Genomic DNA, 16,994 nt, shown 5'->3' with positions numbered 1-16,994 from the left:
TTTCGCCTCGGCCTCATCCTTCTGTCCTGCACTGTTGCTCCTGGTAACGACTCAGCCTGCTGATAATGCCTGTACCTCTGGTACCTTTCTCAGGTACCTCCTGGTCCGCCTGGACCAGCTGCCTAGTATGCCTTTCCTCCTCAAGAGGTAGCGACCTGGTGTTCCCCTCGGGAAAGTCTATCCCCACCATCAGGGGTACTGTGAAGATCGAGGGGTTCACTTAGACAACGCCCTTAGAGGAGGTAGGACACGTGGCACAGTGGGTTCACACCCGCTGGTTCGTGACATTGTCCAAGAGCCAAGGACCACGTGTGGAGAGCTACAGAAAAACCTGGAATCAGCAGGTACAATTGTTTCAAAGAAAACAATAAGTAATGCACTCAACCTCCAAGGCCTGTATGCATGCTTACCATACAAGACTCCATTGAACATACATTGAAGCACGCTTAAAGTTTGCTCAACAACATTTAGACAAGTCTGTGAAATGCTGGGAGAATATAGTCTGGTCAGATGAGACCATAATTGAACTCTTTGGGTGCCATAATACACACATTTTTTTGGAGGCCAAAAGGCACTGCATTTCACCCCAAAAACACCATACTAACAGTGAAGTTTGGAAGTGGGAACATCATGGTACGGGGCTGTTTTTCAGCATAGGGCACTGACAAACTTCATATAATTTAAGGAAGGATGAATTGTTAAATGTACCAAGACATTCTTGACAAAAATCTGCTGTCATCCTACTTTTTCCCTGTGTCATTTCTCATTGTTACACATAACTTAATTTATGGACATCTATGGTTTAATTTCTTTGCCTGTGTGGATTTGATGGGTTGTTACCGACATCTGGTGAGAATTTCATGTCAATATCACCTTCAGAAATATATTTACTTAGAAAATTGGTGACGTGTTCAATACTTATTTCACCCGCTGTATTTAATACTCTCTAATAGACCTTAAAGTAACCTTCATTATTTTCCTAAAATTGCATTTTCTACTGTGACCCTGTAAAGTAATGTCCTAAACATTCTGTGCTTTAAAGGGGTTGTATCACCTTAGCAAATGGCATTTATTATGTAGAGAAAGTTAATACAAGCCACTTACCAATGTACTGTTATTATCCATGTCTGTAAAGGTTCTCATTTATCCAAGTCATGGTATATCTGTAAAGAATAAATCAAGGCAACTGGACGTACTGTAGATTTCTTGAAAACGTTTCACTCGTTCTTCCAACGAGCTTTCTCAATTCTGAGTGACTGTACAATTCTTGTACAGTCACTCAGAATTGAGAAAGCTTGTTGGAAGAACGAGTGAAACGTTTTCAAGAAATCTACAGCAAGTCCAGTTGCCTTGATTTATTCTTTACAGATATGTTATTATCCATATTGCTTCCTTTGCTGGCTGGATTCATAGCTCCATCACATTATACACTGCTTTTTTCCATGGTTATTACCACCCTGCAATTAATCAGCGATGGCAGTACTTGCACACTTTAGGAAAAAGCACCAGATTATGGGCGCTCCCAGGTTCCTAACCACCAGAGAGGCCAGCGCTTTTGCCTGCAATGTGTAAGCACGGCCACTGCTGATGGATTGCAGGGTGGTCGTGACCATGGAAACGAGCAGTGTATAATGTAATGGAAAATGAATCCATCCAGCAAAAGAAAGCAATATGGACAATCACAATACATTAGTAAGTGGCTTGTATTAGCTTTCTATACATGGAAAAATCAACCCCTTTAAGCCTCATTCACATTGTTCTGGTCAGTGATTGTGAGTCAAAACCAGGATTGGAGTCTATACAGACTAAGGTATACGGGAAAGAGCTGCACCTGTTCTGTGTTTACAGACGCACCTGTTTTTGGCTCAAAATCACTGAATGAAATCACTGACCGAACACTGACATGTGAGTGAGGCTTTTTTTTTTTTTTTTCATATGCCTGAATTGTCACCCATCCAAATTATATATATATATATATATATATATTTTTTTTTTTATACAGTATAAACAGCCTGACATAAAGTAAAGTTATCAAGCTTAGTTTATATTGTACTTGCTAGCGATAAATTTAGAGTAAACTGTTTCATAATAGAGAATGGTGTTGATGATTTGTCCTGATTTGTGAGATGGTACCCTGCTACCTATCTCTATCGGTTTACTAAAAATGTGTTTCAAATAATTTAGGAGAGCTTCGACACATCACTAAACTAAAGCCGTGGAGTCTCTTTGATGTTCTGGTGGAGAAGTACGGGTGGCCTCATGAAGATGCTGCGCAGTTTACAGATTTTCTCACTCCTATGCTGGAAATGGTCCCAGAGAAACGTGCATCTGCTGGCGAGTGCTTGAGACATCCCTGGTTAAGTTCTTAGAAGTTGTTTTGGTCTTCAGAGTTGCTCCTTTGGATCTAACCGCTGACTTTCACAGTATCTATAAAAGGATTTTGAGTGATCTGGCTGTGGCCTGACACTTTCTTTTTGAAGTACTGTACTTTGTTTCTGTTTTGTTTTCCTTTGCTTGGTGTGCGCTGTGGTCATTGGAAAAAATAGCCTCTATGTCTTCAGCTGTAAGCTTTACTGACCCACTTTTTTCTGGGGATGGGGGACTGGGGAGAAAAAAAGACTGAGAAAAAACACAAAATCTGGTCTTGTTTTTCATGTTACGTGGCATTCAGATGTCCAATTTTTTGAACAAGGAGTACATTTTTTCCATGTGTCTGGCAGATTTTGTAACTATTTATGAAGATAGGTTTTAGCTGATGTTGGGTAAATCCAAGCTTTTGAAAGACAAACAAGGTCTAATACAAGGCCCTGTAAACTTTTTACCTTAACCAAGGGATTATCATTCTTGTACTATAGTGTATGTACATTCACTTTGTAAATGTTTATTTTCATTAACACCCTTGCTTTGCGATTGAGGGCTGCGTTCTGTTCTCTGCCCATCTAGCAATGTAGGGTTACTTTACAGGTAGGGGGATTACAGTTCCAAAGCAGATTAGTCTCCTCAACACAATTTTATCTGCTTTTCTAGAAGGTGTTTAAACATCTCCTGAGTTTTGGTAAATGAAGCTGCTCCACGGTTTTTTTTTTAAACAATTACCCCAAGTGGCACTTTAGGGGGAGTTGACTTCAATGTAGTTAAATCAGTGTATGCACATTGTAACATTCATAATGTTTTGTAGGTATTAAAATTGCTGCAGCAACATTTCATCTTTGCAGGTGAGGCCAAGCCCATCTTTGTATACTTTCAGCTACCTCCTCTTTTGCAAAATACATTAGTCTGTACACTCACAACAGACCATTTGCATTGTATGCCCCATGAACTTGCCCAGATTGGTCTCTTTTGGCACAGAGCCTGAACTTGCCCAGATTGGTCTTTTTTTGCACAGAGCACTGGAGTATATAGAGAAGATACACTTCTATGAAATGATGCTCCTCCAACCAGAGTATTTCTGTTTTATCCCTTTGCCTTTTGGGGGGAGAAGTAAAATCCTATGTAGAAAACATATTGTATATCCTTTTGTTGAGGGGAATTGTGAAAAGAACTATTTAGTTTAATAAAGTGGTGTTCAAGCCAAGGTAAGTTTGAAGAACTACTAGAGGCAGTAGGGTATTTAAAAAAGGAAATTGTGTAACTGCTAGGATTTTGGATCTTGGGTAGAACAGATTCTCAACTTTTCCTGTGGCAGACTTCTACAATAGTTAGTATTCTTGTAGGATCATATTAATGTTGTACTTTACATTAGCTATGGAAATTGCCACTGGGTTATGATGTGTATAATGTCCAAGTAAAACCTTTATTATAATTTTGCACATATGCAAAATAACTTATTTTAAAAACCAACCTTATGCTTCGGTATGTAGTGCAGTGGGCTTAGTAGCTATTATTTGGTGTAATATTCTGAACATTAACTAGCCCATTTCACAATTGCTTAGTTGTACATATAATTCAGCATTATTTTTTTAAAAGAAATGCACTGGTTACTTGTATTTTGAATAAATGAACTACTAGCAATTAATTTTCCCTTTCAATATTCAGATTGTTTAAGTGCTCCCTTTACAATACAGAGTAGAAATACTATAGGTGATGCAGATTTTAGAATGTAAGCAGAGATCTGTTTAACCTTTTTAGAAGTCTGTGGATTGAATGTAAATTTATTTCTGGTTTTACAAATTATGGTGCCACTTATTCTTTTCTCAACTTATCCATCTCGGTTTAATCACAAGCCTTTGCAATAATTAGATGTGAAAATACCCCGTGTTGTAACAGTAACCAATTGTGAATTAAGGTGCTTGCAGTTGTCCAATAAAATGTATGTTTTTTTTTTTTTTCCACGTGGTGTGATCTTTTAGTCCTTTTACAGATGTTAACTGTGCAGTACCCAAAGCCTGATATAAAATGTATGGCACTATGCTTGGTTTGCTGAGAGAAGGCCGCGGCACTACTGTGAGTGCCGGTGTCTTCTCAAACAGCTGATCAACGGGAGTCTCGAGTGTCTGACTACTACTGATCAGGTACTGGTGATCTATCCAGATAGGGTTGAGCAAATCTGGTTCGGATAGCTGTATCTGAACCAGATTCTTTTAAAAACTATGTTAGGAATATTACCTCCACAGAGGTCTTTCCGAAGTGTCAGCAAATATCTTGAGACTTACTTTGTCTTGCCTCGATCACATTTATTCACATAAATTACTGTATCAAAATATGAAGCTTAACTCTGCTTCGTAAATGGGGCACAATGCAGAGTTCGGCTTAGTATTTTGATACAGTAATTTATGCAAATAAACAAAGTGACACATGATAGAGGTGAAACTAAGTAAGTTTCATGATATTTGCTGAAACTTCGGGATGACCTCTGCTGAGGCAATACATTTTACAGTAGGGCGGAGCCAATATTCTTAAAGTTTTTAAAAGAATCTGGTTCGGATACAGCAATCCGAATCAGTTTCGCTCAACCCCTTTTAACTTAATATTAACTTGATATTTTCTTGCACAACCTTTTGAGGCAATCACTGCAAACACGTGATTTTTGTAACTCTCAATGAGACTTCTGCACTTGTCCACAGATATTCTGGCCCACTCCTCGTGAGCAATCTGCTCCAGCTGTCTCAGGCTTAAAGGGGCATTCTCCAGACCGCATGTTTCAGCTCCTTCCACAGATGTTCAATAGGATTTACAGCAGGGATCATAGAAGGGCACTTCACAATAGTCCAGTGCTTTGCTCTTGGCCATTCTCGGATGTTTTTAGCTGTGTTTTTTGCGTCATTATCCTGTTGGAGGACCGATGACCAGCGACTAAGACACACTGGGCAGCACATTTCAGTCCAGAATGCCTTGATAGTGATGAGATTTCATTGTACTCTGCACAGATTCAAGACACCCTGTGCCAGATGCAGCAAAGCAACCCCAAAACATAACCGAGCCTCGTCCATGTTTCACAGTAGGTGTTTTGTATGCTTCATTTTTACATCTGCGAAAAGAACTTATGTGACTTGCCAAAAAGCTCCAGTTTTGTCTCAACTATCAAAAGGACATTCCCCCAGAACCTTTGTGACTTGTCAATCATTTTGACAAATTCCAGTCTCGCTTTTTTTATGATTTGCTTTAAACACTCCTCGATCGTCTTCTATTAAGTCCACTTTAGCTAAGACATTGACGTATGATGCGATCTGACACTGATGTAATGTTGTTTGAAGATGGTCATATAGCCTGCACAATGCCTTTTCATTATCTATAGCTGCAATAACTCTACTACTCATATTATCACATAAACTATTCAAGTTAGTGAATGATTGCCTCAGTATCCCTAGTTTTCCCCGGCATAAAACCGGACTGGTCAGTACCACTGACCCGGAGAATCACATCTATCAACCTACCTTTAAAGCTAAAACTTTTTCCTTTATCTTGCCAGCTAAATGTATTAGAGATATCAGATGATATGAACTACAGAGGTTTATATCAGGACTACACCCTTTAAGATATTTAAAAACTAGGAACCTGTTATTCTTACAGTGAAAACCCCACACATTTCATTAGATTTTACAAGTTGCCATCTATCTCAGTAGATGAAATATTGAAACCAAGGAGTTTTTGTTTGCATACTGCAACATTCACTAACAGACTGAACATTACAAATCTCAGCAAAACCTACAATCCCACCCCACGCCACCTAAACATTCCCAACCTATCTGAACATATAATTCCAAACCAACCACTGTAGAAAAACATCTTGTAGCCTCCTAGGGGGTAAGCAGTAGCTCCAAGTGCCTTCAACTCAACTAGAGTGAAGCTAATTGGGGAAAAAAGAAGAGGGAAAATCCCCTATATTAAGAGTGGCATATGTATAAGAACATGAGCTCTAATAATACAGAGAAAAAAGTAACATGTAATCATCCCTGAGATTTAGGAGCACAAGAACACAATAATGGGAGCTAATGATCTTCAGCAACCTGTACGAGCATTCCACAGAATTTGTGGTACTGCAAAGGCTTCTAGGTTTGATCCCATTGGCTCTCTCTGACTCAGTATTCTGACGTTGTTATGTCTATTCAAGTTCTCTGCATCTCCCCGCCCTCGCCTGCGTTGCCATACCTAGGTAATCTACGAATTGGAGTGGGCAGAGTCCTCCACAGTTTGTCTATTTGCAGATGATCAATCTTGGCTGTTAGGGTGGATTGATATGCTGCAATGGCTGACATATAATCTTATTTGTGTCTGGCTCCCCTGTATTTCCCATATCATCACCATGACGGCCACACAGGGGATTGACCCATGACCTCTGTGGGGGCAGGAAACAGGGGGGCAGGAAACAGAGAAGAGGTTAAATTGCCCCCTCCCACCACCACAGTGTTCCTGTCCCCACTGTGGCCAGGGTCAGAGAAGAGTCTCCCTGCGGGCTGGCAGGGAGATGAAGATGGGAAATTGAACTTTTTCCTACACCCTTTTTTTTTATTTTGTGCTTCTCCAGGAGGGTCCGAGGATGGTCTCCTGGTTTACCTGAAGCTCAAGTCGGAGCTCCTCCAGTCCGCCGGCGGCCGCGTGCTTATGCTGGGCTGGCGGGTATCGGGAGGGCTCGCTCTGGCTGGTCTGGAGCCTGCTCCCGGGCTGCAACTTCCTCCTCCTCCTCCCCGGTGGGACGGGCTGAGCAGCGGCCGGCGTGTGCGCACGCCGACGTCTGAGACGTCACTTCCGGGTCCGGTCATGTGACGCAACCCGGAAGCACAAGCGCAGAAGGCAGAGGTGTTTGAATAAAAGGCGGGACGGCCACGGAACGCTGATCTGAGGTCTGTAAGTAACTGTACTGTGTATACTGTCCCCTACTGCCAGAGCATGTCAGGTCCCGATCTGCAAACTTCCATGGAGCTTGATGCTCCCTCTCTGCCTCCTGTAAGTATCCCTCTGGGGGTCCGCTTGTGATTTCAATTGAAGTTTTCTGCCTGGGGTTTTTACTGATGGCTCTATTCCATATCTATTTAATTTCAGGCAAAAGAGGCTCAAAAAAAGGTTAAAAAAAACCTTGCTGCATTTCTTGCGCTAAAAGACTGCCTGATGGATATGGAAAGAAGCTATGTAAAGAGTGTATTTCTGATGTGATGCGGCAGGAGCAACCCTCCCTTATGGATGGTATTAGATCCGTGGTTCAGGAGGAATTTAGGGCCGCTAGAGCCGCTCCATCTGATTCCCAAGGCCAGCCCTCTCACAAACGTCCACGTTCTAAGATCATTTCCTCCTCGGAATCTGATGACGCTGATAAGGCTTCTACTTCCATGCAATGGGAAGATGATTCCTCTCTCTGAGGGAGAGATCTATGAAAGTAACAAAAAATTCTATTTTTCCTCTGAGGAAATGGGTAACTTATTAAAAGCGGTCAGAGTGACAATGGGGATTGAAGAAGCCCCTAAGTCTCTATCTATTCAGGACGAAATGTTTGGGGGCCTTAGAGTGAAGAAATCCAGAGTCTTCCCCATAAACGAAAATATAAAAGAGATGATTCTGGAAGAGTGGTCAGAACCAGAGAAAAGACTTGGAATATCCAAGGAATTCAAAAATCGTTTGTTTGACCCTTCTCAGTCCAAACTATTCGATGAGACCCCTAAGATCGACGTGCAGGTGGTGAAAGTAAATAAAAAAACTGCCCTGCCGTTAAAGGATGCCGCTCAATTAAGGAATGCTATGGAACGTAAAGCAGATGCCCTTCTGAGAAAGTCTTAGGAGGCCTCGATTGTATAATGTTAAGACCAACATTGCAGCCACGTCGGTAGCTAGGTCTATGTATTTATGACTAGGAGAGCTAGAAAATCACCTGAGAAACAAGACTTCTAGGGAAGAAATCCTACAGTCTATCCCTCTACTTAAGTCAGCTACAGGATTCCTTGCGGACGCCTCAGCTGAATCTATTAGATTCTGTGCTAAAGAGGCTGGACTTTCCAATGCGGCTCGCCGGGGTTTATGGATGAAGTCCTGGTCGGGTGATAGAATATCCAAACAGAAGCTAGTATCTATTTCTTTTTCAGGGGAATATGTATTCGGGCCGGTTCTAGACAAAATACTAGAGAAAGCGGCTGATAGGAAAAAAGGATTCCCCGAAGAAAGATCTTATAGAAGGAACCAGTCCTTTCGGTCATATGGTGGACAAAATAAGGCTGGTAGAGGGAAAGGCAAGTCAGGCCGTTGGGCTTATCTCAAGGGGGGTAAAGGAAGAGGCTTCCTTCTTAAGCCCCAATCTAAATCTGAAGACAAACAATGACGCCATTGTAGGGGGGAGACTGAAGGATTTCCTTGGTCCATGGGCGCTTGCATCAAAAAATCCTTGGGCCTTGGATATCATTCGGTCAGGATACAAGCTCGAGTTCACCTCCCTTCCCCCTCCAAGATTTGTCGTAACAAGGATGCTGTGGCGAAAATAACCTCGCCACTGGGTTTTGGAGGGGCCTGTTTGCCAGCCTCTTGCCTCAGGATTATGGCCCATATACTAACTTTGAAGGAGAAGACAGACCGGCCGCACAGCTTAAATCTGTGGAACTGTTTTGGGCAGGAAAGCCATGCTTGCGGCCGGCCAAATGTGACTTCCATGGAATTCGGGAACCCCTGCTCTTATCTGGGTGATTTTTGGATATGTTGTTCACCCAGATCAAAGCTATCCAGGGATGTATACATTATGGGGATATGTGGGGTTTTGAGGTGTTTTCTGTGTTTTGGGGAAAATGTGTGTTTTCTGTCTGTGACTGATTTAAGTTAGCCCAATGTGTTTAATTGTATTTTGTTAATTGCGTCACAGACCATGCCAGTGTGTTTGTTAATTGCGTCACAGACAATGCCATTGTGTTTGTTGAATAGGGTTAGTTTTGTGTTTAAACTGTACAGGATTGGCTGCTATGTCATGTCCTCAGTATGTCATGTGTATATAAGTCAATGCTGTGTGTTCAATAAAGAGTTCCTGTTTTACCTTCAACATAGAGCCTCGTCTCATGTGTGTGGGGATTACTATACGCTGAAGATTTGCTATACTCCCCTGGCTATAACCCCTAGCTCTTGTAAGAGCTGTTCCTGGTTCCTGTGGTGGTATCTGTGTCGAGTGGAGTGCTTGGAGTCCTTGGGAGGCACTGAGGGCATCCATCAACGGAGGTACGCAGTCGGGGTGTCAGGCGATCTGTTACATTGGTGGCAAGCGGCGCGATCGTTCCCACAGCCAGAAGGACAGCTACAGGAGACACCATTCCATGCATTTTACAATTTGAGGGCAACGCATGTCCTAGTACAGCGACCCTGACAGCACCAGAATGGAAACAGCAGTGGAGTACGATGAGGGTGTCATGGATGACCGAGATGCAGTCCGCAAAGGCATCTGGTACCAGGCACTGTGTATTGTGGAGTATATGCGGGACGAGAGACTCCCCACGGAAGACCAGCGGTGGCAGAAGGGAGTAGCCCTGCGAATGCCCTTCCTGGGAGAGCAGCCCTGGGAGGAATGGGTAAAGAAATTGGAACACCTAGCATGGCAGGAGCTGTGGCTGGAAGATGCCTACCAGGCGCTCTGGTGGTATGAGGCACAGTACCTTCCCAGGACAGCTGAGCATGACAAGCCAGAGGGAGAGGAGTTTGATGGTCCTGGCTTGTTATGGGAGACTTTTTCAGAGCTGGAGTTTGGGAGCCCTACACAAGCCCGGTTCTGTGATCTCTTGGAATGGAAGGAGAGCAGGTATGACTGGGACGACACTCATGAGATTGAGCAGGACCTGGTCCACCTGGTGACCCGGGAGATGGAGCTGGAACAGGGCTACCAGCAGCTGTTCCACTCCAGTGAGAAGGCTCAGCAGGAGAGCAGAGTGACAGACCCAGAGCCAGACCTCTTCAGCAGGGAAGATATTGTGGAGGTTTACTGGGAAGAGCCCCAGGGGGCCGGTGGAGATGGGACCGAGGTCTCTCCACCGGTCCTGCAGGGAATTGGGAGCCCAGTCTCCATTCTCCAGCGGCAGGATGAGTTACAGGGGGCAGAGACAGTCGGTCCTGTCCCCCAGCGGCAATGTGATTTATTGGGAATTGGGAGCCCAGTCTCTATTTCCCTGCGGCAGGCTGAGTTACAGGGGGCAGAGACAGTCGGTCCTGTCCCCCAGCGGCAATGTGATTTATTGGGAATTGGGAGCCCAGTCTCCATTCCCCAGCGGCAGGCTGGGTTACAGGGGGCAGAGACAGTCGGTCCTGTCCCCCAGCGGCAGAGTGTCCAGCAGGGAATAGAGAGCCCAGTCTCCTTTCCCCAGCAGCAGGACACTGTATTGGGAGCGGAGACGGTCGGTCACCCTCCCCAGCGGCTGGAAGTATGTATGGGAGAGGAGCTCGTTACCCCCTCTCCCCAGCGGCAGCTTAACGCACCAGGGGGAGACAGTAAGCCCCACAACAGTGCAGATGGGACTTACAGCACTGGGGGTAGGGACAGTCGGTCCTGTCCCCCAGCAACAGGGCTGTTTAGCCAAAGGGTAGACAGTCGATCACCCCCTCCAGCAGCAGAGCTGGGAATCCAAAGGGGAGACAGTCGGTCTCCCCCTTCAACAACCAGGCTCCAACCAGGCTTCTTCCGTGGTAGCGCTGGCACCAGGGCAGAGTACTGCTGATCCCTGCCCACAAAGCAACCTCCACTCCAAGCCAGGGAGCAACACAGAGACCGGGAGTACGAGTTACCAACATAACCTTGGTGGCAGAGACAGGCTACCAAATTCAACAGGTCCAGTATTTGGTTGTGGGTGGACTGCCAGACTAACTCAGATACCGACCGGCGTGAGGTCAGGTATCTGGTTAGTCTTCCCTGGGAGGGGGAGATGTGTGGCGAAAATAACCTTACCACTGGGTTTTGGAGGGGCCTGTTTGCCAGCCTCTTGCCTCAGGATTATGGCCCATATACTAACTTTGAAGGAGAAGACAGACCGGCCGCACAGCTTAAATCTGTGGAACTGTTTTGGGCAGGAAAGCCATGCTTGTGGCCGGCCAAATGTGACTTCCATGGAATTCGGGAAAACCTGCTCGGATCTGGGTGATTTTTGGATATGTTCACCCAGATCAGAGCTATCCATGGATGTATACATTATGGGGATATGTGGGGTTTTGAGGTGTTTTCTGTGTTTTGGGGAAAATGTGTGTTTTCTGCATGTGACTGATTAAGTTAACCCAATGTGTTTTGGTAATTGTATTTTGTTAATTGCGTCACAGACCATGCCAGTGTGTTTGTTAATTGCGTCACAGACAATGCCATTGTGTTTGTTGAATAGGGTTAGTTTTGTGTTTAAACTGTACAGGATTGGCTGCTATGTCATGTCCTCAGTATGTCATGTGTATATAAGTCAATGCTGTGTGTTCAATAAAGAGTTCCTGTTTTACCTTCAACATAGAGCCTCGTCTCATGTGTGTGGGGATTACTATACGCTGAAGATTTGCTATACTCCCCTGGCTATAACCCCTAGCTCTTGTAAGAGCTGTTCCTGGTTCCTGTGGTGGTATCGGTGCCGAGTGGAGTGCTTGGAGTCCTCGGGAGGCACTGGGGGCATCCATCAACGGAGGTACGCAGTTGGGGTGTCAGGAGATCCGTTACAGGTGCCTTCCAGATCCTCCAACCTAAATGTTTTCCAGGGAGTCCAGGACCTGGTAAAAAAGGGAGCAGTAATCCCAGTTCCCGCGTCTCAAAGAGGTCGGGGGTACTATTCAACTCTATTTTTAGTAAAAAAAAAAGAAGGAAGGAGACTTTAGAACTATTATAAACCTGAAACAACTGAACAAGTTTATTCTTTACAGAAAATTCAAAATGGAGTCTCTGAAATCAATTGTACTTCTGATAAAGCTAGGAGCATTTATGTGCTCGGTCAACCTGAAAGACGCTTACTTGCACGTTCCCATTCACCCAGATCACCAGAGATAGCTAAGGTTTGCGATTTCAGACCCTTTCAATCAGATTCTCCATTTTCAATTCATAGCGCTACCCTTCGGGATTTCAGCTGCACCAAGGCTATTCCCTAAACTGGTGATAGAAATGATAGCTCCACCCTGACAAGAAGGGTTAAATAGTGCCGTACCTGGACGATTTCTTAATTATAGCAGACTCAAGGGAGCTCCTGCTGTCAGACTTAAAATATTTTTATCCCGTCTGTCAGAGCTAGGATGACTTGTGAACAAACCCAAGTCTGTTAGTACCATCCACAAGGAAGAAATATACTAGACTCCCTAACACAGTCGACTTTCCTGCCACAGATCCAGATCCAGTCTCTGGTAAGCAAGGTGAGGCACTTTCAACAACGGAACAAATGTTCAGTGAGAGAAGCGATGAGCCTTCTCGGCCTCCTAACCTCCTGTATGCCTTCAGTGGAGTGGGTGCAGGCTCACTGTCGAGTAATACAGAATTAGCTATTGTCCCAATGGAACAAGAAGGGCTCTCTAGATTTCAAGCGTTGGATTCCAGGGTCAGTAAAGGTTTCTCTCTCATGGTGGACAAAGGAGAAGAATCTTTCCCAGGGGGTTCCATGGATTAAATCGCCATCAATAACAATCTTCACGGATGCCAGCAAATCTGGATGGGGAGCGAAAGCCGACAAAGCTTACTTCCAGGGAGCTTGGAAGCATCACATATCTGTCCAATCCTCAAATTTCAGGGAACTGTACGCGGTAAGGGAGGCTCTACTTTCAGCCATGCAGCTGATAAGAAGGCAGCATGTGAAGGTTCTATTGGACAACACGACCGTGGTCTCCTACCTGAAACACCAGGGAGGTACTCGATCAAGGAGACTCCAGAATATCACAGAGGAAATTTTCTCCTTTGCAGAAAAAGAGCTAAGATCAATCTCAGCAATGCACCTGAAGGGGTCCCAAAATCTAGAAGCGGAGTTTTTAAGCAGGCAAAAAATAGACCACACAGAATGGGCTCTGAATCAAGAAGTCTTCAACATGCTAACCCAGAGATGGGGACTTCCTACAATAGACCTTTTTGCAACAAAAAATAATACAAAATTACAAACATTCTGCTCCCTGAATGCGGGAGACCATCCTTGGAGAATAGATGCCTTCTCTCTGAAATGGTGTTGGGATCTAGCATACGCATTCCCTCCAATGCCTCTCATCCCGAGGGTCATTCAGAAGATACTGGAAGGGAGAACCACAGTGATATTGATCACCCCGTTCTGGCCCAAGAGGAGTTGGTTTGCTCCGCTCCTGAGACTGGCAATAGACGACCCGGTGAGACTCCCACTCAGAGGGGACATCCTATACCAGGGTCCTTTACTACATCCTCATCCGGAATTCCTGAAACTCACGGCCTGGATCCGGAGGTCTCCATCTTAAAGTCTCAGGGCCTGTCGGACAAAGTCATAGCCACCTTGAGATGCTCCAGGAAAAAGGTGACATCTGCGATATATTTGAAAATCTGGAAAAGGTTCTGCTCATGGTCAGGTGAAAAGAATCCAAACCTTGAAGAGCCTAACATTCAAAATATTCTGGATTTTCTACAAAATGGGCTTGAACTAGGTCTCTCTCCATCTACCTTTTAAGATTTCAGATTTCTGCATTAAGCGCCCTCTTTGATACCAACCTGCAGACCATAGATGGATTAAGCTGTTTATAAGAGCTGCCCGTAGACTTAGACCCACCTTAAGATCTCGCACCCCGACCTGGGACTTGAATCTGGTACTCAATAACCTTATGCGTTCCCAGTTTGAGCCGTTGGAGAACTGTTCAATTAAGTTACTTTCATTTAAGACCACCTTCCTCATAGCAATTACCTCCGCTAAAAGACTAGGAGAGATTCAAGCTCTCTCTATTCGTGAACCATACCTTTCCATCACTGAGGATAAAATTGTGCTAAAATTAGACCCAGGTTTCCTGCCAAAGGTAGCCTCAGACCACAACAGAGGCCAAGAGATCTTTCTTCCATCTTTCTTCAACAATCCTAAGGATCAGGAGGAAAATAAATTTCATTCCCTTGATGTTAGACGTACAGTCCTTAAATATTTAGATGCCACTAAAGATTTTAAGAAGTCTGACAGCCTGCTTGTCCAGTTTGCTTGGAAAAATAAGGGATCCAAGGTCTCAAAATCCTCCATTGCAAGATGGATAAAAGACACCATTACCCTATGCTATAGGAATCAAAATCTGGATCCTCCATTTAATATTCGGGCACATTCTACCAGAGCTGTCGCCACTACTTTTGCTGACAGAGCAGTGGCTTCCATGGACGATATATGCAGGGCTGCCTCCTGGTCTAGCATTCACACATTTGTGAGACATTACCGCTTGGATTTATCTGGAACCTCTGGCCTCTCCTTTGGTTGGAAGGTTCTTCAGGCGGTTGCCTTTCCCCCTCCCCCATAAGAAGTAATTGTATAACTCTCCTGTGTGGCCGTCATGGTGATGATATGGGAAAACCGGAATTAGACTTACCGGTAATTCAGTTTCCATGAAATCACCATGATGGCCCGTATATTCCCTACTCTTTTTATGAAGTTTCACCTTTATTTCTCCTGGCATGAAGTAATACTGGGAAATACTAATAATTTTGTTATGGCACTTGATATCTTTGAAACACTGAGGTGTGGTGGTGGGAGGGGGCAATTTAACCTCTTCTCTGTTTCCTGCCCCCACAGAGGTCATGGGTCAATCTCCTGTGTGGCCGTCATGGTGATTTCATGGAAACTGGATTACCAGTAAGTCTAATTCCGTTTTTTGTGGAGATTCAGTAGTCTCCTCCGCCTGCCTCATCCTGTCCACTAGAACTTTTGCAGTGGTTTGTGGTGATGGAGCTGTGTTGGTTTTTCAACCCATACAGCAAAACTCTGTTTAAAAGTACACTCTGGAAAAGTGGCAGCAATGAGTTAGTAATGAGTGTTAATTCCACCCCTGACATTTCAGATAGGCCTATCAAATAGTTAGATAGATGGAATTAAAGCAGAAGCTATGCTCAGAGCTCCAGGATTCACTGTCAGCAGATGTAAACCAAACACACAGAGTCTAAGCAGTTAACGTCTGCAAATCCAGACGAATGAGAAAATTGCTAGCCATCTCATAAAAGCTGCTTGTAAAAGTCCTCAATAATAAACCTCCAAGACTGCAGGGAAGATGAAGCAGGAGGCAGAGATCAGAGCATGTAAATCCAATGAAGAGGCCTATCCAATGTAGAAACCTACTTCTAATGGCTGCCGCTGCTTCCCTTAGCTACACTGTGACTCCCTGCAGCAGCATCCTCAAAAAATTAAATAAGTCATATGTACCAACAAAAATTATAGCCTACAGAGGAATACGTTATGGGCTCAGAATAAGGTGACAGAAAGCTTATATTTATATTTAAACAGCTTTTTTTTTTAAATCTAAATAGTTTGGACCTTGAATACACAGTTCTACTGTAATGTGACCACTTGTAGGTCTTTTTTTTTCTTGCCTTTTGCTACGACTATTCAGAAGTCTTCACTGCTGTTATAATGATTATATTATATATACTTTCGATGTAAGTTGGGCAACATATTGTTTATTTCTCCCCTTCCTAACCCTTTCTTCCTCTACCTCTTCCATTTAATTAAAAAATACAGTTTAAAAGTAGTAAAACATAATACTAAAATGTATAACTTAAACAGTAAGTGCAACAAAATTAAACCTAATGGCAGAATTGCAATTTTTCATTTCCATCCCCCAAAAAAAATTGGAGAAGTTTTCCATTATATTAAATGGTTCAATTAAAAAATACCATTCATACTGAAAAAGACAAGTCCTCTTAACTGCTATGTCAGTTGAAAAATAAAAAAGTTATGGTTCTTAGAGGGTGGTGATTGAAAAAAGTCACTGTCAAAATGTATATGTTTCTTGAAGAGAGTTTGTCAGGCATTTTGACGATGGTAAACGCTGGTAGCACTAAGTAAGGGCTGAGGAGAGCAGGGCAAACATACCTTTTGTGGAGCTTTTATTATTTTGAGTGGAGGGATCTTAATAAGGATTTTAGAGATTTAGATCGCAAGCTCAGGGCAAAGACCTCAAAGGCAGTATTTTCTGAAATACTATTGGTACCACCAGCCACACCATAAAGGCAACAGAATAATGGAGAGTTAAACAAGTGGCTCAATAACTGGTATAGGAAGGATGGGTTTGGTTTCCTGGAGAACTTGACTGACTTCTCTGTCGGGTACAGGCTCTATCATAGTGGAAGGGCTGCACCTCAGTGGGGAAGGTGCAGCTGTGTTGGGGGAGAAGATGGCTAGAATGTTGGAGGAGTGTTTAAACTAGGGACTGGGGGAAGGTAATTGCATTATAGGAGGGGAAGATAGTGCAACTGAGGGAGGAATGGGGTGAGGGACTAGAACAGTTCATAAAGGTATAGAATTTTTTTGGTGATATATATATATATATATATATATATATATATATATATATACACTGCTCAAAAAAATAAAGGGAACACTTAAACAACACAATGTAACTCCAAGTCAATCACACTTCTGTGAAATCAAACTGTCCACTTAGGAAGCAACACTGAGTGACAA

The 16,994-nt window shown here is 43.7% G+C and overlaps 1 protein-coding gene across 5 annotated transcripts in view; it reads left to right on the top strand.

The window, feature by feature from the left end:
• SRPK2 (SRSF protein kinase 2) overlaps positions 1-4,303 on the top strand; it is a 149,488-nt gene extending 145,185 nt beyond the window's left edge. For 3 of the 5 annotated variants that reach the window (XM_040412672.1, XM_040412647.1, XM_040412639.1), the window contains one exon: positions 2,185-4,303. In XM_040412672.1, the coding sequence (XP_040268606.1) occupies positions 2,185-2,369 (185 nt within the window). In that variant the 3' untranslated portion in view covers positions 2,370-4,303. The remainder of the gene's footprint in view (positions 1-2,184) is intronic. The other 2 variants (XM_040412662.1, XM_040412654.1) reach the window with 1 other exon arrangement.
• Positions 4,304-16,994: the final 12,691 nt, after the last annotated feature.

The sequence above is a fragment of the Bufo bufo genome, chromosome 1 (genome assembly GCF_905171765.1).
Source record: "Bufo bufo chromosome 1, aBufBuf1.1, whole genome shotgun sequence".
Classification (NCBI taxonomy): domain Eukaryota; kingdom Metazoa; phylum Chordata; class Amphibia; order Anura; family Bufonidae; genus Bufo; species Bufo bufo.
The sequence above is the reverse complement of the archived record's forward strand: the minus strand, read 5'-3'. Positions and strand labels throughout refer to the sequence as shown.